The sequence below is a fragment of the Eleutherodactylus coqui genome, chromosome 10, assembly GCF_035609145.1.
Source record: "Eleutherodactylus coqui strain aEleCoq1 chromosome 10, aEleCoq1.hap1, whole genome shotgun sequence".
NCBI classification, from domain to species: domain Eukaryota; kingdom Metazoa; phylum Chordata; class Amphibia; order Anura; family Eleutherodactylidae; genus Eleutherodactylus; species Eleutherodactylus coqui.
The window spans coordinates 7,658,035-7,685,010 of record NC_089846.1 but is presented as its reverse complement, the minus strand read 5'-3'; the positions used below and the strand labels follow the sequence as shown (position 1 = coordinate 7,685,010).

Sequence of the window (26,976 nt, the reverse complement as noted above, 5' to 3'; positions counted from 1 at the left end):
CAGTGAATAGGACTCATAGATTTCAATGCGTTCGTTCACATAAGCGTATTGCATCCACATTTCGTTCTTTCAAACAAATACGCAGCATGCTCTATTTTTCTGCGCATTTGTGCACGAGAATAGAATCGCCAATTCCTCCCTAGGGAAGCGGGGTGGAAGAAAATCGCCTCACACTTGCATAATAATGAGAATCTCATGTTGGTGCGCTGCAATTACTTTTCTCCCCGTAAGGCATAATGGGCAAGCGTTAAACGCAGTTTTCATTGCAGTGATACAAAGCCCGTCTCTTGCAAGATGCATCGTGGATTTACAAGTGTGATATTGGTGCGAGTCCTCAGACTGATGTTGCCCCTTCCCGTGTAGATGCCCCCTAAGACCACGGTCACACGGGGTGGATTTACAGTAGCAGCAAAACCGATGAGATTTTGAAAATCACCCATAAGCTGCGGAAACATGTACTCAAATCCCGTGCGGAAATTGACACATGGTGCGGAATTTTAATCCACAGCACGTCAATTCCATCGGCGCTTACGCTGCGGATCCGTCTCTTCATGATGAGGGGTGAATGCCACACCAAACTCCACTATAAAACCGCGTCAAAATCCGTATCAAGCGGTGCGGCGGCTTGTGATGCAGACCTTCAGCTGCAGATCTGGACACAACGCAGCACATCCGCCCAGGTGAATACGGCGTGAGCGTAGAGTTACAGATCTCTTGCAACAGTTTCCACTCACCAGCCGATTTAGCAGCAAACACCGGGGATGGTTAGAGGAGTTTCTGCGACAATCCTGCACAGATCCGCATCCAGAAGCGACACGCGGCCTCTCCGTCTTCCACACGAGGTTTGAAATCTGCATGTAGAAAAATGCAAGTGAATGGGATTTTTTGAGATACGTGCCGTGTAAACGCACCCCAGGCCTCCCGCACACGGACGTTTTTGTACAGCGTTTAGTGCTGCCTTTTCAGCATTGCAATATACGCTGTACACTGCTCCCATTCATTTCAATGGGGCCGCTCCCACCAGCTTCTGCAGCGCTGCGCGTTCCATCCATGGCCGTTTTCAGCCCTGAAATGAATGAGCGGCGGTTTCCGCTACCTAAAAACAAACAAACAAAAAAAAACTAACACTCACCTGGCTGGCGCCGTCGGGGTCCCCGCTGCTGCTCTCCAGACTGTCAACCACTTGTCATCGCCGACGAAACATCTATTGCTAGTGACGGAAATCCCTGCCTCCCAGCAACAGATTGCTCCGATTGGTTTCTCGAGCGCTGGCTGAGCCAATCAGAGCCATTCAATGGTGACGCTCAGCCAATCAGAGCAATCGCTTGCTGCAGGCGGAGTCTTTGAATCCCGTCACTCACAAAAGATGCTCCATCGGCACTGACAAGCGGCCGTCGGCCTGCCCGGAGCTCCGGAGAGCAGCGGCAGGGACCCGGACGGCGCCAGCTGAGGATTGATTTTTTTTTTTTTTCAGCTTCCTTGGCTGCGTTTTTAGCTGTGCTGAAACGGCAGTAAACGCAGGGTTAAAAAATGCTGCGTTTCTGCAAACGTCTGTGTGAGGGCGGCCTTAAGCTGACCAACCACAGAGCATTCCGATCAGCCAGAAGGGGGCTGATTGGTTGTACGTGGGATCGCGCCATACTCTTGTGTTGTCAGCTGACCGCGGTCAGAAGTCCATCCTGACAGTTTGGGGAGACTTCAGCAACAATGTACATGGATAGTTTGTAAATGATGGTCGACTGACACGGTCCGCGCCGCTGGCCGACTCTCCTCTGTATGGGCAGCTTAAACAGAAGGTTTCGGCCTGTAGTCAGCGGGCGGCCGCAGCGCTACAGTCGTGGCCCCGCTGACTCTCCCAGCCGCTCTTTTATACTAATCTCCGTCTTCCCGTATGAGGTCTCCCTAGATTCAGATCCTGGTACTTGGAATGTGTCAAGTGGGCGGTGCACACCGCTGTCAATGAAACCTGACATCAGCTGCTGACAGCGGGGGTCATCCACATCACATGCACAGCGCCGAGATCTGAATCTAAGTACAAGATCACAACTATGAGGGCGACCTATACATGGCCAATTCATACAGCCTCAGTCACCGACAACCAGCGGATACAGAGCCCAGTTTATTATACCAGAAGTATTGGCCCCTCAGCAGTCCTGTCATGTGATGTGTGAGCATTAGGGCCAATGTCCACAGGCGAATCGGATACCGGCGCGTTGCCGCACATGCGCAGTGCTTTTTTTAAACTCCTGCTTTCCCACAGAATCGTGGCCCATCCGCAATTCAATTGCAGACGAGCTGCGGATCGGATGGCTTCCGTTGACTTCAATGGGAGCCGTCAGTGCAGGATCCGCACTGAAATGGAGCGTGCTGCGATTTGTTTTCCAGACCAGAAGGTCCGCAAAACAAATCCGCGTGGTTTATTTCATGTGCAGACGCCCGTGCTTCCCTATGGGTGGCGTGATTTGTGGATCTTTTGCGTGGATTCCGCATATCAGATCTGTCCGTGGACATCAGGCCTTAGATATAGAGGAGAGGATCGCACAGTAGATCCCAAAAAACATCAGACGGCCCCATGGGTTTCACTTTCTAACTTGCTGATCTGTGGGGGTCTCAGTGCAGAGACCTCTGCTGGTCACAAGAACAGGGAACCCTGTGTGCCCCCCTGCCGGTCGCGGCCCCCCCATAATGACGGCAGAATGAACAGAGCGCTGGCCGAGCAGTAGATGGGGGCCGAGCGCATGACATCCGTGACACGGCCGAAGACATGAGGGATAGATCATGGGTCTGTGGGAAAACATAACTGCTCGTATAACGGGGCGGACGGAGAATAAGCCCTAAAGCCCCCTTCACATCAGCGTTTTTTCTGTCTGTGTTCCGTCTGCATTTGCAGCTGACTGCACGCGGACCCATGACAGTCGGCGGGGTTACACAGTCCGGCAGGGTTTTTAACACGGACTGTAAAATATGAAAACCGCCTCACGCCGTATTCCGGTCCAACTTCTGGGAATACATTCACCCATTAAGGCCACCGGCCGGCCGCGGAGTACGCCCGCAACTAGTCTATTCTCAATCGTTGTTGCCTAGCAACGCTACAAGACAGACTTGACACGTGAATCATATACAGATGTTAAACACGGACACGCATCGCACACGGATGTCGCATGGACACACGGGCAATGTCGGTCCTCGCTTCACATTCTGAAATCGGACACGGTTGTGTGAATGAGGATTTGCGCACAAGCTGATCTTTGGCGCGGAATCCAATTACATTCAAAGGGAGTTTTTCCCACATGTAGAAAAATAAAAGTGGCGCGGTAGAAGAGGCGCGGTATTACTGCGGGACGCCGACTCCATATCGGGAACACGGGAGGCCGGATTATTTTAGCACTGACCGGAACCCGCAGCAGATGTCTTCCGCTGGTTTTTAGAATCCACGCGGCACACTGATCGCACCGTAAGACCGCGTTCACACGGCGCAATCCGATGCAGATTTTTCCACGGGAATTCCGCCTCTACGACCGGCAGCAGGCTAAACCACGAATGTCCGCCGTCGCCGATCGGCCTTGTGAATGGGAAAAACGTACGTGCAAAATGTCTGCCTCCTGTCCGCATTAAGAAGTGACCTAGGAAATTCGGGCCGCGCTCACATCCGCATTGGTGGCGCCGTTCAGCGCCTCGGACAGGAAGTCTGCGCTGTGAGGCCGGCCCGCGCGGCAAAGAATCTCGCGTGAGACTTGTGTGTTCCATTCTTCTGAACGGCGTCATACATGGGGGCGATTTTTTTTCCCGTGCACCACACTGAGATGCAGAGAAAAAAATGGTGGCCTGGTATCTTTGTGCCCTCGCATCGCCCATGGGGCCAGCAGCATCGTACCAGGCGCTGGAGCACGATGTTTCCCTGAGGATCGCTCCTTCCTCGAAGTGATGGGAGACGTTTTTGATACAAATGCGCCACACATCTGTGGGTAGATCGCACGGTGGCGAACGCGCTATCAGGAAGTCTCACGGCCCGACATCGCACTGCGCTATTTCATCTGGAGAAATTTTGACCGCCACCCGGTAAGGCTGAGTTCACACGGTACGGAATTACTACGCAATTTCTGCGCAGACTTTCTGCACGCAAATTCCGCCGGCAATTTTGATCCCGGGATAAAGCAGCAAAATGGATGAGACTTGTAAAAACTGCGTCCACACGCCGCGGCCAAGCCGCGATGAAACTGACGTGCAGCGCAGAATTCAAAGCCGCAGCATGTCAATTGTATCGCCATCTCTGCTGCGGCCATTTCTCCTGTCTGTGGGGAGAGACGGCCGCAGCAGAATGCAGGAGGCGAACCTGCTTTAAAACCCGCGCCGAACACCATTTCTGTCACGGAAATCTCACGGTATTTCTGCGCGGTCCCTCCGCATGGTTTCCGCGCCGTATGAACCAGCCTTACAATCAACGAGGTCTGTCTGTTGCAGCTCGGATTCGCCATGTGCATAAAAGCGCGCACGAATGAACGACAATTCATTCCCCATTTGGTTTATGCGTGCCGAAAAACGGAACGGATCGCCGTGCGAATAGGCAGCTGATCATCTACGAACGACGGCCTGTTAACTGCCAACGTCACGACAGAACGACCCCCGCCGCCTCCATTCACTGAGCGACCATCATCCCTACGTAACAGTACATGAGCGATCATCGCCGGCGCCGGTCTGCGCCCCACCGCTGGCGTGTAGAAGGCCGTGTTCTCACATACTGGGGGTCCGCCGTACAACACGGAGGGCGCGTTCGTGCGGTGGGATTCGCAGCAGTATTTTCCCTCTAAAAACCACGGCGGAATCTGTGTCTCGGGCGGCGGCTCCGTGTGCGGCTTTAGCGCCGACGATGGGGGGATTCCAACACGGAAAATCGTGTTTTTTGCGTTAAGATGCATTTCCGCAGCCGATTTCTCTGTGTGGATTTTGTGCGCAAGAAGAACACGACTTTCAGGGGTTTATTCACGAGCGGCTGTTCCTGCGAAACGCATCGCGTTCAAAGCGGGGGTTGGCGTTTGGACGCGCGACAGTCTGAGAGCGACATCACACCCGCCTGCGCGAACGCTGCCGCACAAAGTACTCCATGGCCCACTGACAGGGCGAAACCCGCGAGCTGCGACACCGATTTTGCCGCGGTAGACAGAAAATTCACAGCGAACGCCCCCAAAAGGGTGAACTCCTCTGCGACTCCGCGGCCACATCGGCGCACGGCGCGGCTCCGAGGCGGTTATTGACATGGCTGTAATGCTGATATTGATGTGGACCGCTATGCGGTAACGTGTCCGGCGCTCACGGCCGTGTCTCTACAGCTACTCCGCACTCGGAACGCGCTAAGTGGCCATTGTTGCCGCTCACATGACCTGCGCAAAATACGGATGCAAGAAAAGTCGCGTTTTGGTGTGAATTACTCCCGCATGCAGGCCATGACAGCGGGCGCATTGTGTACTCGCTGCGGGCGCTGTGCCGCCGATCACGGTCATGTGACCCGGCCGTGGCGGAGGTTCACACAGCGGAAGATTCCAGAACAAATCCTGAAATATTTCCGCATTTAAAAAAGTGTAACAAAATCCGTTGGCGCCGATTCTGACCAGGAACCCACCGCCGATTTTAGCGCCTGTAGTCCTCCTCACTGCGCAATACATCCGCCGCCACACGGCCGCCTCTAGGGGGCGCCGCTGGTCAGGTGATGCCGCTACCAAGTTGGATTTTGCGGTTTCTTGTGATGCGGATTTTCTGCGGTATTGTCGCCCCGTGTGACCGCACCCCCGAGGAGTAGCCAGTGCTGCGGCGCGGGCGGCGCGCCAGGTGATCGCCTCTCAGCAGACGATATTCACCCGCTTCCCCCTTTTTAATGGCCGTCTGCTGACAGGATCTCTCCCCACAAGCAGACCTCCGCCGGGGCAGGACTCACATTTCACCTTTGTGTTTGACATAAACTCACCGACATTTTTTTTATTTCCGCCCTTTCTAGAACCATTCCCATTTTCCGGGTGATTCCGCCCCATTTCTCGGTTCTCACCCTTTTCTCTCTCACAACCGGCCACTATTTGGCGCGCTAGCTGGAAGATTCGTTCTGCGCATGCGTCCTTCCACATCGGCAGCTTCGCTTTCTGAGGCTTCCTGACCCCAACGGGCGCCGTAGCAGCTGCAGAGTCTCCGCCTTATTGATGCTCCAGGGAGGAGAAAGGAATATGGCGGCGCTGCAGTTATGGCTAGGAGCGAGCGGAGAAGAGTAAGGCGGCGCTGCTCGGGGTCGGGCCGGGGAAATTAGGGTGACCCGGGGTAATGACTGCGGGGTGTAGGGGGGACTGAACCATTCACGTCTGTACGGGGGGGAGACCCTACAGACAGCTGTCACATTCTACACGTCCTTCTCCTCTACATGCATGTGTATGGATCAATGAATTACATGTTTATTTACCTGCCCCCTTCTACATACATGTTCTCATTCATATTACATGTCCTCATACGTCACCCCCTTACATACATGTTCTACCCTCCTCCTCCAACATGTTCTGCTCCACTCAGTCCATAGCAACCAATCAGAGCGCAGCTTTCATTCTCCTACCTCATCAGCGTGGATAGAAGGTGAGCGGTGATTGGTTGCTATGGACAACATAGAAGATTGGTTGCTAAGGGCAACATGGCTTCCTCCGGGGCAGTTTTATATAGATATGTCATTGAGGAGTTGTGGAAAGCTGGATGACAACCGCTGTTGTACCTCTGAGCACCATATTAGTAGTCACCCAGCTTTTCCAACCGCCTGAATGGCAGATCCCGTATGGGATGATGCGGAAGGCTTGCTGCTGGGTGGCGCGCAGTGGGTGCCATGATGGCGACCATGTTTTTTTTTTTCAGTTCTTTACCTGTATTGTTTTCCGTGTCTCCCTGTAGGACTCGTGAGCCGGGCGTCAGCGCAGACTGCGGACTCCTCCTGCCGGCTCACTTCTGTTGACCGTCTATTTTGGTGGGTTTTTATATGTATTTCTCCCCGGACGTGCCGAGCGGCAGCGTGACAAGATGGCGTCCTGCGGCTGGTGATGATCCATGTCCCCTCTAAGATCCACCGCCGATCTCCTTTCTGATATCGATTACGACTTTCTCAGAGAATTGTAAAGTAACGGTTGGACGTTTCTTCTGCGCTGATCGGTCGGCGCCCCCTTCAGGAGGACAAGATGTTCTCAGCGCTGAAGAAGCTGGTGGGGTCGGATGTGTCCAACCTGCGAGACAAGAACATTCCGGCCGGACTGCAGTCCATGAACCAGGCGCTGCAGAGGAGGTTCGCCAAGGGAGTGCAGTATAACAGTACGTAAGACGCATCGTCAAGGGGGCGCTCCACCGGGAGAGGGTTACTTTATAGACGTGTTCTTTACATTACAGTCACCACACCCTCTGCGTGCGTGCATGCGGACCCCTGTTAGCCCCCCCCCCCACCCTGTGCGTGCATGTGGACCCCTGTTAGCCCCCCCCCCCCCCCTCTGCGTGCGTGCGGACCCCTGTTAGCCCCCCCCCCTCTGCGTGCGTGCGGACCCCTGTTAGCCCCCCCCCCTGTGCGTGCGGACCCCTGTTAGCCCCCCCACCCTCTGCGTGCGTGCGTGCGGACCCCTGTTAGCCCCCCCACCCTCTGCGTGCGTGCGTGCGGACCCCTGTTAGCCCCCCCACCCTCTGCGTGCGTGCATGCGGACCCCTGTTAGCCCCCCCACCCTGTGCGTTCGCGCGGACCCCTGTTAGCCCCCCCACCCTGTGCGTTCGCGCGGACCCCTGTTAGCCCCCCCCACCCCTCTGCGTTCGCGCGGACCCTTGTTAGCCCCACCCCACCCCTCTGCGTTCGCGCGGACCCTTGTTAGCCCCACCCCACCCCTCTGCGTTCGCGCGGACCCTTGTTAGCCCCCACCTCTCTGCGTGCGTGCGGACCCCTGTTAGCCCCCCCCCACCCCTCTGCGTGCGTGCGGACCCCTGTTAGCCCCCCCCCCACCCCTCTGCGTGCGTGCGGACCCCTGTTAGCCCCCCCCCCCTCTGCGTTCGTGCGGACCCCTGTTAGCCCCCCCCCCTGCGTTCGTGCGGACCCCTGTTAGCCGCCCCCCCACCCCTCTGCGTTCGAGCGGACCCCTGTTAGCCGCCCCCCCACCCCTCTGCGTTCGAGCGGACCCCTGTTAGCCGCCCCCCCACCCCTCTGCGTTCGAGCGGACCCCTGTTAGCCGCCCCCCCACCCCTCTGCGTTCGAGCGGACCCCTGTTAGCCGCCCCCCCACCCCTCTGCGTTCGAGCGGACCCCTGTTAGCCGCCCCCCCACCCCTCTGCGTTCGAGCGGACCCCTGTTAGCCGCCCCCCCACCCCTCTGCGTTCGAGCGGACCCCTGTTAGCCGCCCCCCACCCCTCTGCGTTCGAGCGGACCCCTGTTAGCCCACCCCTCTGCGTTCGCGCGGACCCGTTAGCCCCCCCACCCCTCTGCGTTCGCTCGGACTCCTGTTAGCCCCCCCATCCTGTGCGTGTGGACTGGCCCCTGGCGTTAACAGTGAGTATCGGTGTTCTCTCCGATCCCTGCTGTTGCAGCAGAAGGACATCTGTCAGTCAAAGCGAGCTTCCGCTGCAGGATGGCATTGGCCAACTTCTGAGCCTGTGCCATCCACAGACTGCGTGTACTACCACCATGCCAGGATGTAAACTTGCGCCCGGTGGCATTAAGGGGTTATTTGCGTTGCAGCAGACTCGTGGTGTTGGAGTCGGTGAGGCCCCCGCTTCCTCTATATGATCAGTGTTTGGATGATATGTGTGTATATATATATATATAATTAGTCGTTACAGCCTATGTAGACCCTCCCTAGGGGCAGCCGCCATGGTGGCACATGTCGCTGTGACGTCACTAGAGGCACGGGTGCGGGCGCCGGGTACACAGTCATGTCAATACAAATGTGTGTAACGGTGGAATGTGGAGAACGGGCTGGGATGTTCTTGTGATCTGCATGTGACCGCTGGTGGAACAGAGGCCTGTTCATCGGGAAATCTGATACCAAGACATGAACTGCATCTCCTAGAATGCAACACAGCAGAGTGCAGTGCATTATGGGAGCACGGACAAAAATCCAAACAGCAGCCAGCTGAACTGTGAATGCAGCTCTGGAAGGGAGCAGAATAAGCTGAGCTCCGCAGAGTCGGGGGCCTTTTACAAGATGTCCCTGCGATGACGAGACCGCCGCTCATCTACCGCCCGTCCGAGGGCTGCTTTCACTTGTGATCATTCGGCCCCCATAAAAGCTTCTTTTTGCAGATTACAATATTTCTGTGTAGCGCCCCCTGTAGGGTGTTTGCTTATTCATCAGGTCTTCCAGTGCTCCCTTAAACGGCCTGAAAGTAACACTTCCTGGGAACCTTCTTGCCCGGTCGTTGGCCCCTGTACCAGGCCCACCACTCTTAGGGGACGGGGAAGGCTGCGCACATCATGGCGGCGCGGCAAGGAGCTCTGAAGAAAGTGAACGTCTAGGCGGATTCATGTGCGCCACGAGATCCTCGCCCCTGGGAACAAATACAGATGGTGTACACAGAGTGAGATAAAGCGGGACGAATCCAAGTGTGAAGACAGACGCCAGAGGCCCGCTGCCAGGATAAATGTCCGGAGCGCCGACCGGCCTTGTGCTGCATTTAGACGTGGAGATTGTTGCTGAAACGAGCGAAAGCGGACGATTATCGGTTTAAACGCGAATCAACGAGAATCGTGCGCTTTTCGTTCATCGTTCAGTTTCAGCCGGACGAAAGATCATCGTTGCTTCCTTCACGTATCATTAAACGCTCCGTGCTTGCGCAGGAATGTGAATGATTATCAGCGATGATCGGCCTGTCTGAACGAGCGCGAACAACTTAGCCTTGACATCACACGCTCGCTCAGATGGGAATCTGCTTGTATAAGGCCCCCTGTCCACGGGCGTTGCGGTATCCCGCGGCGAAGATCTGCCACAGGAGCCGGCACGCGGTTCTCCGCAGATCAGCCTATCTGACAGGCTGACCGCGGAGAATCAGGGCAGTTCGCAGCATCCTGCGAATTGCCAGCCGTGAGCGGGGAATCGCAATGATTCTCCGCTCATGGACACGGGGCCGGCGCTATGGAAAGCTTAAGGCCTCCTTCCCACGAGCGTGACGGGGTCCGCCGCGTAATATTACGCAGTGAAGCCCGTCACGGTGCCCCCCAGAGCCCCTATACTTACCTGCGGGAGATAGCGTGAAATCGCTTCCCCGCCCACCACCGCCGCGTCACCGCCCGTCACCGCCCACCACCGCCGCGTCACCGAGCGTGTCACGTGACGCGGCCGGCCGTGTCACGTGACGCGGCCGGCCGTGTCACGTGACGCGGCCGGCCGTGTCACGTGACGCGGCCGGCCGCGTCATTTGGCGTCAGATGACGCGCGGCGGTGGGCGGGAAAGCGTTTTTTCACGCTATCTCTCGCTGGTTACAGCGGGAGATAGCGTGAACGGACGGCTTCCATTGACTGCAATGGAAGCCGTCAGTGCGTACAGCCCGTCCTCACCCGCAGAAAATAGAGCATGCTGCGGGTAAGGACGGGAGAAATCGCGGTGCGTAATTCCGCGCTGGAATTACGCATCGTGAGCATTGTGCTATTAGGTTCAATAGAACCTAATAGCTGCGGGCAACGCAGCGGATTTTCGCCGCGAATTACGCGGCGGAAATCCGTTCGTGGGAAGGAGGCCTTAGCCTGCGTGATTCGCCGGCGAATTCACGGTCGTGGACAGGGGGCCTAAGTGGGGCCTCAGGAACGCGGAATGATCTAGTTCAGCGTAACTGCCGCAGCGACTTCACGTCCTTCAGGTTATGTAAGCGTAAAGATGAAACCGCGATCAGCCGTGTAAACAGGCAGTCTTTCATCTCTGAACAGCGACCTACTTACTGTGAATGGAGGCGGCCGGTGGCGTTCTCCGTCGCGCTCCTTCTCCGCTCAGTGATCATTGCTCCTTTCTGAAAGCGGAGGAGCGGTGATTGCTGCAGCGACTGTCCGACGCTTTCGCATCTGACGATCGTCCTCCGTAAAAAGACCCTTAGAGCGACCACAATATTTAAGGGCTTATTCACATCGGTGATTTCCACGTCCGTGCGCCGTCTGCGTCTGATCGGACACATTACACTCAGTGGGGCCGTGCAGCCGCGCTTTTTTACACAGGCCAAAAAAAATCATAACGAGGCCAATTCTGGGCTGATAGGAACATCGTATGTTGGGCTAAAAGAATACGATGGTCCATCTAGTTCAGCCGGTTAACCCATTCATGACTGTGTGCAAAACAAATAATGGTCTGACACTCGATGGAGCTCCATTCTTCATGCATCATAGTTTGAAAAAAAAACTTGTCTCCCTCCTTTTTTTTTTTTTTGCTCATAAGAGAACGTGGCACACAGAAATAAAAAACGGACACCCAAAACGGCTACAGATGCAACACGGAGATACACATGGATACAAATCTGTCTATTCCTAAATCAGTCACCCTTAGGCCTCATGTCCACGGGCAAAATATGATTTTAAATCCGCAGCGAATCACCCGCATGCGGATCCGCACCCCATAGGGATGCATTGACCACCTGCTGGTAGATAAATACCCGCGGATGGTCAATAAAAGTGAATTAAAAAAAAAAATGGAGCATGAAAAAAAAATGTGACATGCTCCATTTTCGTGCGGGTCTCCCGTGAGGACGGCTCCCGCAGGCTTCTATGGAAGCCGTCCGGATCCGCGGGAGACCTAAAATAAGAATAACTTACCTGCAGCGGACTGGGCAGGTCTTCTCTTTTTCACGGACGGATCTTCTTTCTTCGGCCCGGCGGATGTGCCCAGCACATGCGTGCTGCTGGCGTGCCGAGTACATCCGCCGGCCGAAGAAAGAAGATCCGGCCGTGAAGAAGAGAAGACGTGCCCTGTCCACTGTGGGTAAGTTTATTCTTATTTTCAGCGCTCATGTCCGTGGGGCAGGAACGACCCGCTACGGATTCTGCATGGAGAATCCGTAGCGGGCCTGATTTTCCCCGTGGACATGAGGCCTTAAAAGGGTTGCCCAGTCTTACGCTACTGATGGACTGCCCTCAGGATAAGTCATCAATGGTGGATTGTTGGGGGGCCGTTCCCCGGGCCCCTGCTGATCAGCTGCTTGTGCACACAAATCCGTTATTGGGCTAACTTCACACGGGCGAGGGCGAAGCCAACAGGAATTCCCTGCGGACACAAGGCGTTTCTAATGTGAAAACCGTCACGCCGGCGATGTAGGATTATGGAGTTTCTCCGATTATTTTCAATGGGGAAAAGTCGCATTGCGCGCATCTAGCAGGTGGTACGCTGCTGCCCCCAGCCCCATTGAGAACAATGGGAGATGCGATGCGAGAACTCGCACAAGATAGAACATGCCACGATTTGTTTCCTGCACCGCTGTGCCATATGGGAAAGCACAATTTTCTCACCTGCGGCCTTACTCTAGTGGCCAGGCTTAGTATTGCAGCAAAGTTCCTATTCCCCCAGTTGATCGGCAGAGGGCCCGGGCAACCAACCCCCGCCAGTTTACCATTGATGAGGTATCCTGAGGATGGGCCATCAGTAGTTTACAACCGGACCACCCCTTTAACTGCGTAGAATTATCTGACATCGGAAGACACTTTAAGGATTACATTGGGAAATTGTTTAACAAGCAAATCCCTGTTCTGGATCGTTACTTGTAAACAAAGGAATGTTAATAGTAATTAAGACTTCTTCAGGACTTTTGCTATTGATGAATTATCCGCAGACTAGGTAGACTAGACATCAGTAGTTATTCAGTGGAGTTCCGCTATTCAGGACCTCCTCCAATTAGCGGGTCTCCGAGTCTGCTGTCGGCACTGCAGCGGCCCGGTTTGGTGCTGCAGCTCTTAATAATTTCAATGCAATACCAACCTGTGCCACTGCACTGCAGATGGCGCTGTCTGCACTGATGGCGGGGCAGGGGTCAGCTGATGGATAGGGATCCCAAACGGTGGACCCTCAACAATTCTGAGGGCAGGTCATCAATAGTAAAAGACCCGAACAGGCCCTTTAACAGAAATTCTGCAGGCGCTAACAGGTGATTACTGCTTGTAAGGTAGAGAGTCTGCACAGTGCCGTATTCAGGTAACTGCTGGTTATGCAGTTCCTTCCGGTAATGGGGATGGAAACCAGATGCTCTCATTACCTGAGTCACCCTTGCAGCATATATGAGTAATTACAGCGCCTGCAGGAAATCCACGTAACTTCCCCGCCGCCTGCTGTGTCCTCAGGACAGAGACCGGTTGATCAGATTGTCTGCACTGATACATTGTCACAAGCTCTGCAGCTGTGTGAGCAAAACTACCGCTGGATGTGTTTTCAGTCTCAGAATATAACCTATGGGTGAATGCAGACGGCCAGGTCAGATGCCGACTACGAGATTCTCGCAGCGGGATGCGACCCTGTGACCCGCGGCTTACCTGTCCGGCGTCTTCGCTCTGCGAATGTGTCGGCTGGCGCACAGTAGCGCATGCACAGTGCAGACCCGGCGCGTCCACGATGACGTGGATAGTGCGAGCGTCTGCGAGGCTCGCACTGAAGTAGGACATGCCGTGATTTTGTGTCCGCGATCAAAGTCGCAGCTGTCTGCATAGGATTTTATAAACCAATGCAATCCTGTGGCAGCGCGCAGCGGCGGAAATTCCGTGTGAAATCTCGCCGCAGAATTTCTGCCCGTCTGCATTTGGCCGTGAGGCCGCTCTCACAAAGGCGTTCTGGAAACGCGGTTCAAAATCACAGCGCTTTCTACCGCAATTTTGAGCGGTGTTTTTGAACACGTCACAGCGCTTTTTAATGGACCCCATCTTTGTGATGGGTGATAAGCTGCGCAAAAATGAAAAAGCGCTGGAAAATCGCAGCCTTAGAAACGCCGCCTTTGAGCGCAGGTCTGCGAGGCCCCATTGAAATAGATGGGAGCGTTGTACTGCGATTAGCACGGCGCTCAGGATGCCACGCTAATCACATTCAAAAGCGAGCGGTGTGAGAGCAGCCTAATTGTTTTCATGTACTTGACAGCAAGCAGAGGTGGTGAGGAAGTGTAACGCAAAGCGTATGAGAGAGTTGCAGGAGGCTCTGCTATACAGTGATTAAAGGAGCAGTACCGGCAAAACTGATGAGATCTTCTTGCTTTCCAGTGAAAATTGTCATCAGGGGGGACAGAAACACAGGGAAGACCACGCTGTGGCATCGGCTGCAGGGGAAGAAGTTCATGGAAGAATACCTTCCCACTCAGGAGATCCAGGTCACCAGCATCCACTGGAACTACAAGAGTAAGAGGTCTCCTGCCTCTACTGACGCTCTACATAAGACGGCTCGTGTGTCCTGAATGTCTTCACCCTGTTCCCCCCCCCCCCCCCCCCCCTTTTTATCTACTGGCTTGTATGTCTCTCTGAATATGAGGTCTATCTAGCTGTCAGTTATATCCTACTGAAATATTGCCCCCTATGTACAAGAATGGAACTACTATAATACTGCCCCTATGTACAAGAATATAACTACTATAATACTGCCCCTATGTACAAGAATATAACTACTATAATACTGCCCCCTATGTACAAGAATATAACTACTATAATACTGCCCCCTATGTACAAGAATATAACTACTATAATACTGCCCCTATGTACAAGAATATAACTACTATAATACTGCCCCTATGTACAAGAATATAACTACTATAATACTGCCCCCTATGTACAAGAATATAACTACTATAATACTGCCCCCTATGTACAAGAATATAACTACTATAATACTGCCTCCTATGTACAGGAATATAACTACTATAATACTGCCCCCTATGTACAAGAATATAACTACTATAATACTGCCCCCTATGTACAGGAATATAACTACTATAATACTGCCCCCTATGTACAGGAATATAACTACTATAATACTGCCCCCTATGTACAAGAATATAACTATTATAATACTGCCCCCTATGTACAAGAATATAACTACTATAATACTGCCCCCTATGTACAAGAATATAACTACTATAATACTGCCCCCTATGTACAAGAATATAACTACTATAATACTGCCCCCTATGTACAAGAATATAACTACTATAATACTGCCCCCTATGTACAAGAATATAACTACTATAATACTGCCCCCTATGTACAAGAATATAACTACTATAATACTGCCCCCTATATACAAGAATATAACTACTATAATACTGCCCCTATGTACAAGAATATAACTACTATAATACTGCCTCCTATGTACAGGAATATAACTACTATAATACTGCTCCCTATGTACAAGAATATAACTACTATAATACTGCTCCTATGTACAAGAATATAACTACTATAATACTGCTCCCTATGTACAAGAATATAACTACTATAATACTGCCCCCTATGTACAAGAATATCACTACTATAATACTGCCCCCTATGTACAAGAATATCACCACTATAATGCTCCTATGTACAAGAATATAACTACTATAATACTGCTCCTATGTACAAGAATATAACTACTATAATACTGCTCCTATGTACAAGAATATAACTACTATAATACTGCCCCCTATGTACAAGAATATAACTACTATAATACTGCCTCCTATGTACAAGAATATAACTACTATAATACTGCCCCCTATGTACAAGAATATAACAACTATAATACTGCCCCCTATGTACAAGAATATAACTACTATAATACTGCCTCCTATGTACAAGAATATAACTACTATAATACTGCCCCCTATGTACAAGAAGATAACTACTATAATACTGCCCCCTATGTACAAGAATATAACTACTATAATACTGCTCCCATGTACAAGAATATACCTACTATAATACTGCTCCCATGAACAAGAATATACCTACTATAATATTACTCCTATGTATAAGAATATAACTACTATAATACCGCCCCCTATGTACAAGAATAGAACTACTATAATACTGCCCCCTATGTACAAGAATAGAACTACTATAATACTGCCCCCTATGTACAAGAATAGAACTACTATAATACTGCCCCCCTATGTACAAGAATAGAACTACTATAATACTGCCCCCCTATGTACAAGAATAGAACTACTATAATACTGCCCCCCTATGTACAAGAATAGAACTACTATAATACCGCCCCCCTATGTACAAGAATAGAACTACTATAATACCGCCCCCCTATGTACAAGAATAGAACTACTATAATACCGCCCCCCTATGTACAAGAATAGAACTACTATAATACCGCCCCCCTATGTACAAGAATAGAACTACTATAATACCGCCCCCCTATGTACAAGAATAGAACTACTATAATACCGCCCCCCTATGTACAAGAATAGAACTACTATAATACCGCCCCCCTATGTACAAGAATAGAACTACTATAATACCGCCCCCCTATGTACAAGAATAGAACTACTATAATACCGCCCCCCTATGTACAAGAATAGAACTACTATAATACCGCCCCCCTATGTACAAGAATAGAACTACTATAATACCGCCCCCCTATGTACAAGAATAGAACTACTATTATACCGCCCCCCTATGTACAAGAATAGAACTACTATAATACCGCCCCCCTATGTACAAGAATAGAACTACTATAATACCGCCCCCCTATGTACAAGAATAGAACTACTATAATACCGCCCCCCTATGTACAAGAATAGAACTACTATAATACCGCCCCCCTATGTACAAGAATAGAACTACTATAATACCGCCCCCCTATGTACAAGAATAGAACTACTATAATACCGCCCCCCTATGTACAAGAATAGAACTACTATAATACCGCCCCCCTATGTACAAGAATAGAACTACTATAATACCGCCCCCCTATGTACAAGAATAGAACTACTATAATACCGCCCCCCTATGTACAAGAATAGAACTACTATAATACCGCCCCCCTATGTACAAGAATAGAACTACTATAATACCGCCCCCCTATGTACAAGAATAGAACTACTATAATACCGCCCCCCTATGTACAAGAATAGAACTACTATAATACCGCCCCCCTATGTACAAGAATAGAACTACTATAATACCGCCCCCCTATGTACAAGAATAGAACTACTATAATACCGCCCCCCTATGTACAAGAATAGAACTACTATAATACCGCCCCCCTATGTACAAGAATAGAACTACTATAATACCGCCCCCCTATGTACAAGAATAGAACTACTATAATACCGCCCCCCTATGTACAAGGATGTAACTACTATAATAGGAGGACCATCCATAGAATAGGTAGTTTGCCTTGTGTCTCGGTCTCAGTTTGGTGCTTGTTGTTACAGTGTGACTGACCTGCGCCGCAGTAAATGCCCCCCTTCATGCTCGCCCATTATTGTGGCTGAGACCAGGAATCCTTTGTTACAACTAGTATCTTGTGTGTGTGTGTGTGTGTGTGTGTGTGTGTGTGTGTGAGACGCTCTCTGATGACACGGAGATATATATATCGGATACTGCGGTACAACAGATGATGCTTTTGTCTTTGCAGCCACTGACGACATAGTGAAGGTGGAGGTTTGGGATGTGGTGGATAAGGGTAAGTTCTATGTTGCTTATGCTTGTGGGCTGATATTGGCCCCTGTGCCCATTATCCATTGTGGTAACGCCATAGGCCTAATGCCTGCCAATCTGAGTAAGCAGGGTTGCACTGTACAGCATGGAGGATAGCAGTTCTATAGGTTATGGAGTACCTCAAATTTCAATAGAAGCAGTGCAGCAAAAGTGGCTTCACAAAGCCAGAACAGAGCTAATCCAGCAAGCGACAGTGAATATAGGATGCCACCAGAGGCGTTCAGCTCGTCGCGCTGTGTAATCATGCCAGTCACGCCAACTTCCTGTTAGGGAGGCAGCAACCTATTTGCTCGCATATGATTGATTCAATATAATTCGGCATACGATATCAGCTTTAGCCTGTAAAATATGTGAGAACCCCTGAGGACTTTGGCGCTGTACCAGTAATACATTCTATATTAACCCCTTGGCGCTTTTGGACATGGATGTTCAACCTCCATCTTCATTGTTTGTATGGAGCAGCTCTAAACATGGCGGGTACCGGCTATCTTTGATGACTGACCTCCACTGGCAGCAGCCACTACTGGAACCGCCTAAATGTCCTAATCAAAGTTTAGGGATTCTAACCGGCCCGCCGGCAACAAGATGGCGAGGTGCCGTTCAGTTGTCATGTGAGCCCAGGGCCTTCTGGAGCACAGGCCTGTCCTAACAGGTAGAGTATGTGACCTAATAGAACGCCGGAAGAACTATCATATACTGCAGTACTGAAGTATTACAGTATAAGCCATCACAAGCTCAGGTCCCCTAAAAGAGGGAAAAAAGATAAAAATAAAGTTTTTGGTTATTAGAAAAAATAAAGCCTACTAAAAGTTTAAACGCCCCTCTCCCCGTAATCCTAATAAAAGCAATTAAAACAAAAACCCGCCATATTTGGTATGGTCGCATCCAAAAAAAGTCCAGTCTATCAAATTCATACATTATTTATGCCGCACAGTGAAGGGCGGCAGGAAAAAAAAAGGGCACATCGCCAGAATTGACCTTGTATCTCTGCATTGAAAGTGACTGAAGCGCTAGTGTGCTTGCGTGACCGTTGCTTCATTTACTCTCCTACCTGCGTGGGGAGGACACGAGACCCCCGTTCTCAAAACTCCCACTGATCTACAAGTTATCCCATGGATAGGGAAGAGCTTTGATTTCTGCTAAACCCCCTTAAGGTGTTAGACGCCCCCCCCCCCCCCCCCTCCCAGTGTTCGGTGATGCGTGTGTGTTCTACCCTATACAATAATGTTACATATTGCATATCATTTGGGTGTAATACTTCTCTACAACAAGCTATTACTTTGTAGGTAAAGGTAAGAAGAGAGGCGAGAGCTCCTTGAAACTGGAAAATGAGCCCCAGGAGGTGAGGAAGCATGAAGGTTCCTGCATGGATTGTCTTGGCTCTGTGAATCTTGTGCCGTTATCCAATTGTACATTGAAGCGAGCGTGGCTGACTTTAGTCCGTGAAAGACGGATCAGTTTTATTATATGAGGGGCGCATTATTGGGATGTGTTTGCCTCTATCCGGGTCAGTGGGGCCAGAGAAGCTCTGTTGAGGCGTTCTTCTGGCTCTCCTCAGGACTCATTAGCCGACATGGCCCTGCAGATCGGCCAGGCGAGGAGGTTGCTCTGTGAAGCTTCTCTGGATGTGACCGGGCTCTTGGCTCGCTCCTCAGCTGCTTTGGTAACCTTACACCGAACACTATGTCAAGTCTTAGACTGCCGATGTCGCCTCTAAGCTGTCATTAACTCGCCTTCCCTTCGTCGTTCCACATGTTTTTGGCACCAGATTGGACAAATTATTTCTGAGACCCCTGGGGGAAAGAGTTGACATAGAATAAATCCAGCTGGGCAAGATCTGCACAGAAGAAACTGCCTTTGTTTCATTCCTTTGGTCGCTCTAGCCCCAGGTCTTCAGATAGCATGAAATCTTTACAGGACCCCATCGCAAACCCTCTTTCAAGCTTCGCCATTCTTGGCATCCTCAACCTTAATCCGCCATGTCCACTTCTGCATGAAGTGTGGCTCCAACCCGATCCATCTAGGGTGGGGGGACAACGTTCCCTGTTCAAGGAGACCTGGTCACGGCTGGGTTTGGGAGGTCCTCTCTTTGGGCTGCGCCATAGAATTTTCAGCTAATTCCCCCAAGATCGCATTCAATTCCAGAATCTCAGCGTCCCCTTCACAGGCCACCTCTTTGGATCAGACCACGGCGACTCTGTACTCTCGGGGTGTAATAGCCCCGGTTCTTCCCTCAGAGCGCTTCAAGGGTTTTATTCCAACCTGTTTGCGGTGCCCAAGAAAAATGGCGTTGTCAAACCTGTTCTAGACCTGAAGAAGTTGAACCACTTGGCCTATGGCGCCAAAGTCAGGGAGCCTCCTTTCCGTGTTACTACACACTGTACTCGGGCGGTGGGCGCCTCTTGGGTGGTACGCCTGGCGCCTCCACTCCAAGTGTGTGGTCATGCCGCTACGTTGGCTTCTCTGCTCGTCTTCTCTCTCAGGTACACCATTTCGCATTTGCTGACGCCTCTGTCGGTCGGAGAGTCTTGCAGACGACCGTAAACTGACTGCATGTATTTCAGTTTGCTCTTCCCACCCCTGAGGGACCGCTCTGGAACGTCCCCCGTCCATGTGTCCTCCAAAAATTAATTTTCTGGTCCCCCCCCCCCCCCCCCGGAGTTGCACGTGGTTCTGAGTTCTTCTGCATTGTTTATGGTTTAAATCTTTCTCTTTCAATGTTGTTGACCCCACATGCTGCTCCTGCGCTGCGGTATATGTTGGCGCTATATAAATAAAGATTATTATTATTACTGCTTACATACAAACGGACTAGCCGGGTGCCTGCAGGGAGGGTATGGTCTGTAGGGGAGCTAACTCTTTCTTTGCTCAGTGTCCGCCCCCTAGTGGCAGCAGCTATACCCCCGTGGTCCTAGGCTGTGTCCCCCAATGACCGAGATGAGAAAGAGAATTTATGGGAAGTACAGAAATCTGATTCTTTTCATTCCAGTCCCATCCAGAGCTGCGTTGGCTGTTTTACTATGGTAGTTTCTTGTGACCTGTGCATAAACTAAGCTGTTGGCTCACATGATGGACTGCAGTCATGTTCTTGCTTTGAATGTGAATGGAGAACATGGCAGAAAATCCTCATCGACCTTGGTTATTTCTGTTTGAAGGCGGACTCTGATCTGGCGCTGGATGCAGAGTTTCTGGATGTCTACAAGAACTGCAATGGAGTCATCATGATGTTTGACATCACCAAGCAGTGGTGAGTATCTGCTGCTGCAGCCAGTCATTCCCAGGGAGTCCGTGTAACACTGCGATAGAAAAGCACAGCAGAGAGCGAGGAGGTGTGAGCTGGATGCCTCATTCAGGGCGGATACTCCACAAGCAGTAAGCCTGACATCAAGAAGAGCCATGATGCGCCCTTTTTTCTTCACCGTGTAGGCTACAGCATGGATTCTCATTCACATGAATGGGACTCTTAACCGTCGCAGATATTAAAGCCATAGCAAAATCCGCTGTGCGAACAGGTTCTTAGGCTAGTGATACGTAACGGGCGTGGGTCTGCACACGGGTTAGTCCCGCTATGTGTGGGTAATCTAGATTTGGCTACCTCAATGCAATATATGCATCCAGAAGTGACACCTTTTTTTTTTTTTCCACTGTTGATTCCGTGGATGGAAAAATCCCCATTGTGTAGACTCTGGCGAAGATTCCCATTTAATGGAACGTGTCAAATCTGTGATGGAATCCCTCTCTGTACATGGACCTATTGATACTGAGTGATTGGTGGAGCTAGAACCAAGTCGTGGTCTAATACACATTAATTACACGTCATAGCAGCGATGGGAACCTTTTAGAGACCAAGTGCCCAAACTGCAACCCACTTGTTTATCGCAAAGTGCCAACACGTCAGGGGGCGGGGCTTATCACGGCGTATGATTCTGCCGCTGTTATAAAAAGGACAGGGCCGCTTCAAAATATTCAGGGAGGAGCGGCCCTTGTTTTTTACTTAGCTGGAGCCCTGGAGTAACATTGGTGCGGATTTTGACTGGAAATCATCCGCGTACCCGCATCTGACTTCATACTATGTGGCGCTCCCCTTGATCTCCTCTGTAGGCTTCCTGCTGTCAGCGCTCCCCGGCTTTTGGTTCCCAACAGTCTGTAGTGGCCTCACCTGACCAGGCCGCTGGGACCGAAAGCCGGGGAGCACTGACTGTGGTAAACCTTCAGAGGAGGTGAGGGGAGCGCCGCACGTAGTATGAAATCGGCTGCGGATATGCAGGTGATTTCCAGTCAGTCTGCACCAATGGGACGGATTTTGACTGTCTTTTTGGATGTGGAAATGCTACAGAATATTAGCCCCAGTAGTAATGGTGTCCCCCCGCAGTGGCCTCAGTAGTAATGGTGTCCCCCCGCAGTGGCCTCGGTAGTAATGGTGTCGCCCCCCCCCCCCCCCCCCGCAGTGGCCTCGGTAGTAATGGTGTCGCCCCCCCTGCAGTGGCCCCGGTAGTAATGGTGTCGTCGTCTCTTTCCCCCCCCCCAGTGGCCTCGGTAGTAATGGTGTCCCGTCCCGTCCCCCCCCCGCAGTGGCCCCGGTAGTTATGGTGTCGCCCCCCCCCCCCCCCCCCGCAGTGGCCCCGGTAGTGATGGTGTGGCCCCCCCCCCCCCCCCAGTGGCCTCGGTAGTAAAGGTGTCCCCCCCGCCCCCCCCCCCCCCCGCAGTGGCCCTGGTAGTAATGGCGTCGCCCCCCCCCCCCCCCCCCCCCCACACAGTGGCCTCGGTAGTAATGGTGTCCCCCGTCCCCCCCCCGTGGCCCCGGTAGTAATGGTCTCCACCCCGCAGTGGCCCCGGTAACATAGTATGTTAGGCTGAATGAACACAATGTCCATCCAGTTCAGCCTGTTTTCACCCTCCTTGTTGATCCAGAGGCCCTCCTCTTCGAGCTGACAATGCACTTTGGTTTCTTTTGGGTTTCAGGACCTTTAACTACATCATGAGAGAGCTGCCTAAGGTCCCCAGCCACGTCCCGGTGTGCGTGCTGGGAAACCATCGAGATATGGGAGAGCACCGGGTCATCCTGCCCGATGATGTGCGCGACTGTATACAGAGCCTGAACCGGTGAGTGACGGCGTATGCGCCAATCAGCCGTAACCTTAAACTATTCACGGGTGCAGCGAATAATATCGATTATCTTGGCGCTAGTCGGGGAGGAACGGCCACGTTCACTGGAATGCGAGCATGCTGCAGTTGGCTGTATGGCCGGAAGGACCGCTGTGCAGGAAGAGGACCGTGACGGGGACACGGCGCCAAATCAGCGCTGCGACCACTTCGTTCTCAGGATTGGTGCTGGCCCCAAAGGTCGGACCACCACTGATCATGTTCTTTCCAAGCGACATACCATAACTCTACATCATGGAAATGCCCCTTTAACATGAGGAAGGCTTGAAGAACAATATGAGAAACTTCCAGAACTCTTCATTATACACTAATTGTTTGACCTCGGTGATGCGGCCTTTTTTGGCCATGAGGACACGACCGTTCTTTGGAGATTTTCATTTCCGCTTTTCAAAAGCCATAACTTCTCTTTATTTTTCTTTCGACATGGCCGTATGAGGGGCAAGTTATAGTATGGTTTTTTTTTTTTGGGTTTTTTTTTAAGGCAGGGAGAAAAAAACTTCAATTCTGACATTTTTTTCTTTGTAGCGTTACTCATACAGCATAAATATCACGATACGTTTATTTATTTTTTTTGGCGGACCTGTACTGACAATACAAAAATCAATTCTTTCTATTTTTTTTTTTGTGGACCTGTACTGACAATACAAATATCAATTCTTTCTATTTTTTTTTTCCACTTTTGCACAATTTTTTTTTAATTTTTTTAAAATATATTTTCATCGCTGCATTCAAAGTGAGGGCTTGTTTTATGCATGACTACCTTTAGCTTTCAGTGGTACCGTTTTGGGTCACATATGGCTTTTTTTTTAGGACTTTTTGATTTTATTTATTGGGTGGGGGGGAGCAAAATCAAAAAAAAAACAAACATATTTTTTTTAAATAGTTTGCCAAGCAGGATAAAAAGCATATTCAATTTTTTGTACGGGTCGTTATGGATGCGACGATACCAAACGTTCATTCACTGTGGCCCCTTTTAATCAGCTTATTATCCGGAACGTTGGGAGTTGGCCCCCCCACTGATCCAGCGTGCAGTTGGAGAACCCCTATAGGGATTTTTTTTCTTTCCAGCACAGTAGTTATTACATGAGCTGAATCTTTTTAACCTTGTGCCCCAACAGTCTGTATCATTGGGTAACCCCTATGACATCTCTGCTTCCCCTAACAGGCGCCCCGGTTCTTCCTACATCCGGTATGCTGAGTCTTCCATGAAGAACAGCTTTGGGCTGAAATACTTGCACAAATTTTTTAACATCCCTTTTCTGCAGCTGCAGGTAAGACCCTCCGTCATATCGCCCTGTTACAGTAAATGCTGTAGGACCCTCCGTCATATCGCCCTGTTACACTAAATGCTGTAAGACCCTCCGTCATATCGCCCTGTTACACTAAATGCTGTAAGACCCTCCGTCATATCGCCCTGTTACACTAAATGCTGTAAGACCCTCCGTCATATCGCCCTGTTACACTAAATGCTGTAGGACCCTCCGTCATATCGCCCTGTTACACTAAATGCTGTAAGACCCTCCGTCATATCGCCCTGTTACACTAAATGCTGTAAGACCCTCCGTCATATCGCCCTGTTACAGTAAATGCTGTAAGACCCTCCGTCATATCGCCTTGTTACACTAAATGCTGTAAGACCCTCCGTCATATCGCCCTGTTACACTAAATGCTGTAAGACCCTCCGTCATATCGCCCTGTTACACTAAATGCTGTAAGACCCTCCGTCATATCACCTTGTTACACTAAATGCTGTAGGACCCTCCGTCATATCGGCCTGTTACACTAAATGCTGTAAGACCCTCCGTCATATCGGCCTGTTACACTAAATACTGTAAGACCCTCCGTCATATCGCCCCGTTACACTAAATGCTGTAAGACCCTCCGTCATATCGCCCCGTTACACTAAATGCTGTAAGACCCTCCGTCATATCGCCCCGTTACACTAAATGCTGTAAGACCCTCCGTCATATCGCCCCGTTACACTAAATGCTGTAAGACCCTCCGTCATATCGCCCCGTTACACTAAATGCTGTAGGACCCTCCGTCATATCGCCCCGTTACACTAAATGCTGTAGGACCCTCCGTCATATCGCCCCGTTACACTAAATGCTGTAGGACCCTCCGTCATATCGCCCCCGTTACACTAAATGCTGTAAGACCCTCCGTCATATCGCCCTGTTACACTAAATGCTGTAGGACCCTCCGTCATATCGCCCTGTTACACTAAATGCTGTAGGACCCTCCGTCATATCGCCCTGTTACACTAAATGCTGTAGGACCCTCCGTCATATCGCCCTGTTACACTAAATGCTGTAAGACCCTCCGTCATATCACCTTGTTACACTAAATGCTGTAGGACCCTCCGTCATATCGGCCTGTTACACTAAATGCTGTAAGACCCTCCGTCATATCGGCCTGTTACACTAAATACTGTAAGACCCTCCGTCATATCGCCCCGTTACACTAAATGCTGTAAGACCCTCCGTCATATCGCCCCGTTACACTAAATGCTGTAAGACCCTCCGTCATATCGCCCCGTTACACTAAATGCTGTAAGACCCTCCGTCATATCGCCCCGTTACACTAAATGCTGTAAGACCCTCCGTCATATCGCCCCGTTACACTAAATGCTGTAAGACCCTCCGTCATATCGCCCCGTTACACTAAATGCTGTAGGACCCTCCGTCATATCGCCCCGTTACACTAAATGCTGTAGGACCCTCCGTCATATCGCCCCGTTACACTAAATGCTGTAGGACCCTCCGTCATATCGCCGTGTTACACTAAATGCTGTAAGACCCTCCGTCATATCGCCCTGTTACACTAAATGCTGTAAGACCCTCCGTCATATCGGCCTGTTACACTAAATGCTGTAGGACCCTCCGTCATATCGCCCCGTTACACTAAATGCTGTAGGACCCTCCGTCATATCGCCCCCGTTACACTAAATGCTGTAAGACCCTCCGTCATATCGCCCTGTTACACTAAATGCTGTAGGACCCTCCGTCATATCGCCCTGTTACACTAAATGCTGTAGGACCCTCCGTCATATCGCCCTGTTACACTAAATGCTGTAGGACCCTCCGTCATATCGCCCTGTTACACTAAATGCTGTAAGACCCTCCGTCATATCGCCCTGTTACACTAAATGCTGTAGGACCCTCCGTCATATCGCCCTGTTACACTAAATGCTGTAGGACCCTCCGTCATATCGCCCTGTTACACTAAATGCTGTAGGACCCTCCGTCATATCGCCCTGTTACACTAAATGCTGTAGGACCCTCCGTCATATCGCCCTGTTACACTAAATGCTGTAGGACCCTCCGTCATATCGCCCCGTTACACTAAATGCTGTAGGACCCTCCGTCATATCGCCCCGTTACACTAAATGCTGTAGGACCCTCCTTCATATCGCCCCGTTACACTAAATGCTGTAGGACCCTCCGTCATATCGCCCTATAAAAGCTGGTTTTCTTAAAGGCCATATCTGTAGCCTTGGCCGCTTTTGGGCCTATATGTACACCCGCTGGCGTCAAGGTTCATATTGATCAGGAGCTGATCCTGCTCCATACATACTAGGTACCGGCTGTCATTGACAGCTGACACCTGCCGGCAACAGCAGCGATCAGCGCTTATGCTGATAGTGGCTGTTAACTTTTAAAATGTCCCAAATGGACCCTCTGATGACATCACGAGGTGCCGTTCAGGTTCAGGTGTCTTATCACGATGCGCCAAAGTCCTGCTCCCGGGTTCACTGGGCGTCCCAGGAGTCAGAGGATAGCTGACCCTGATATATTTATACATAGTCATGTCGGGGGTCCGTTATCCTCTATCTGGTAACCCTTTTAACAGAACATCATAACACTCAGATGAAAGGGGTTTTCTGGGACTCCTCTGTCCTCAGTATAAGTCATCAATATCAGTTTGGTGGGGGTCTGCCTCTTAGGACCCCTGCTAATTAGCTGATTGAAGAGGCCATGGTGCTCAGTAAGCGCTGTGGCCTCTTCTCATCCCTCTGACGTCCCGTTCGTTAGTCCCGCGGCCTCGGAGTGCTTCAGTCTAATTCAAGTGAATAGAATGGAGATGGTATACCAGAGACGGCCACTATGAGTTACACGGCGCTGTGCCTGGTATGTAGCGAAGTGGCCGGGGTGCTCTGCATCCAGTTCAGACAG

At 51.0% G+C, this 26,976-nt stretch overlaps 1 protein-coding gene across 1 annotated transcript in view; it reads left to right on the top strand.

Moving 5' to 3' along the window:
* Positions 1 to 6,162: 6,162 nt before the first annotated feature.
* The window catches only part of RABL6 (RAB, member RAS oncogene family like 6), a 35,410-nt gene continuing 14,596 nt past the window's right edge, over positions 6,163 to 26,976 (top strand). Inside the window, exons 1-8 of the mRNA XM_066580152.1 lie at positions 6,163 to 6,250; positions 6,913 to 7,323; positions 14,195 to 14,329; positions 17,556 to 17,603; positions 18,925 to 18,980; positions 20,794 to 20,885; positions 22,601 to 22,741; positions 23,967 to 24,072. Coding sequence (XP_066436249.1) covers positions 7,194 to 7,323; positions 14,195 to 14,329; positions 17,556 to 17,603; positions 18,925 to 18,980; positions 20,794 to 20,885; positions 22,601 to 22,741; positions 23,967 to 24,072 — 708 coding nt within the window. The 5' untranslated portion in view covers positions 6,163 to 6,250; positions 6,913 to 7,193. The remainder of the gene's footprint in view (positions 6,251 to 6,912; positions 7,324 to 14,194; positions 14,330 to 17,555; positions 17,604 to 18,924; positions 18,981 to 20,793; positions 20,886 to 22,600; positions 22,742 to 23,966; positions 24,073 to 26,976) is intronic.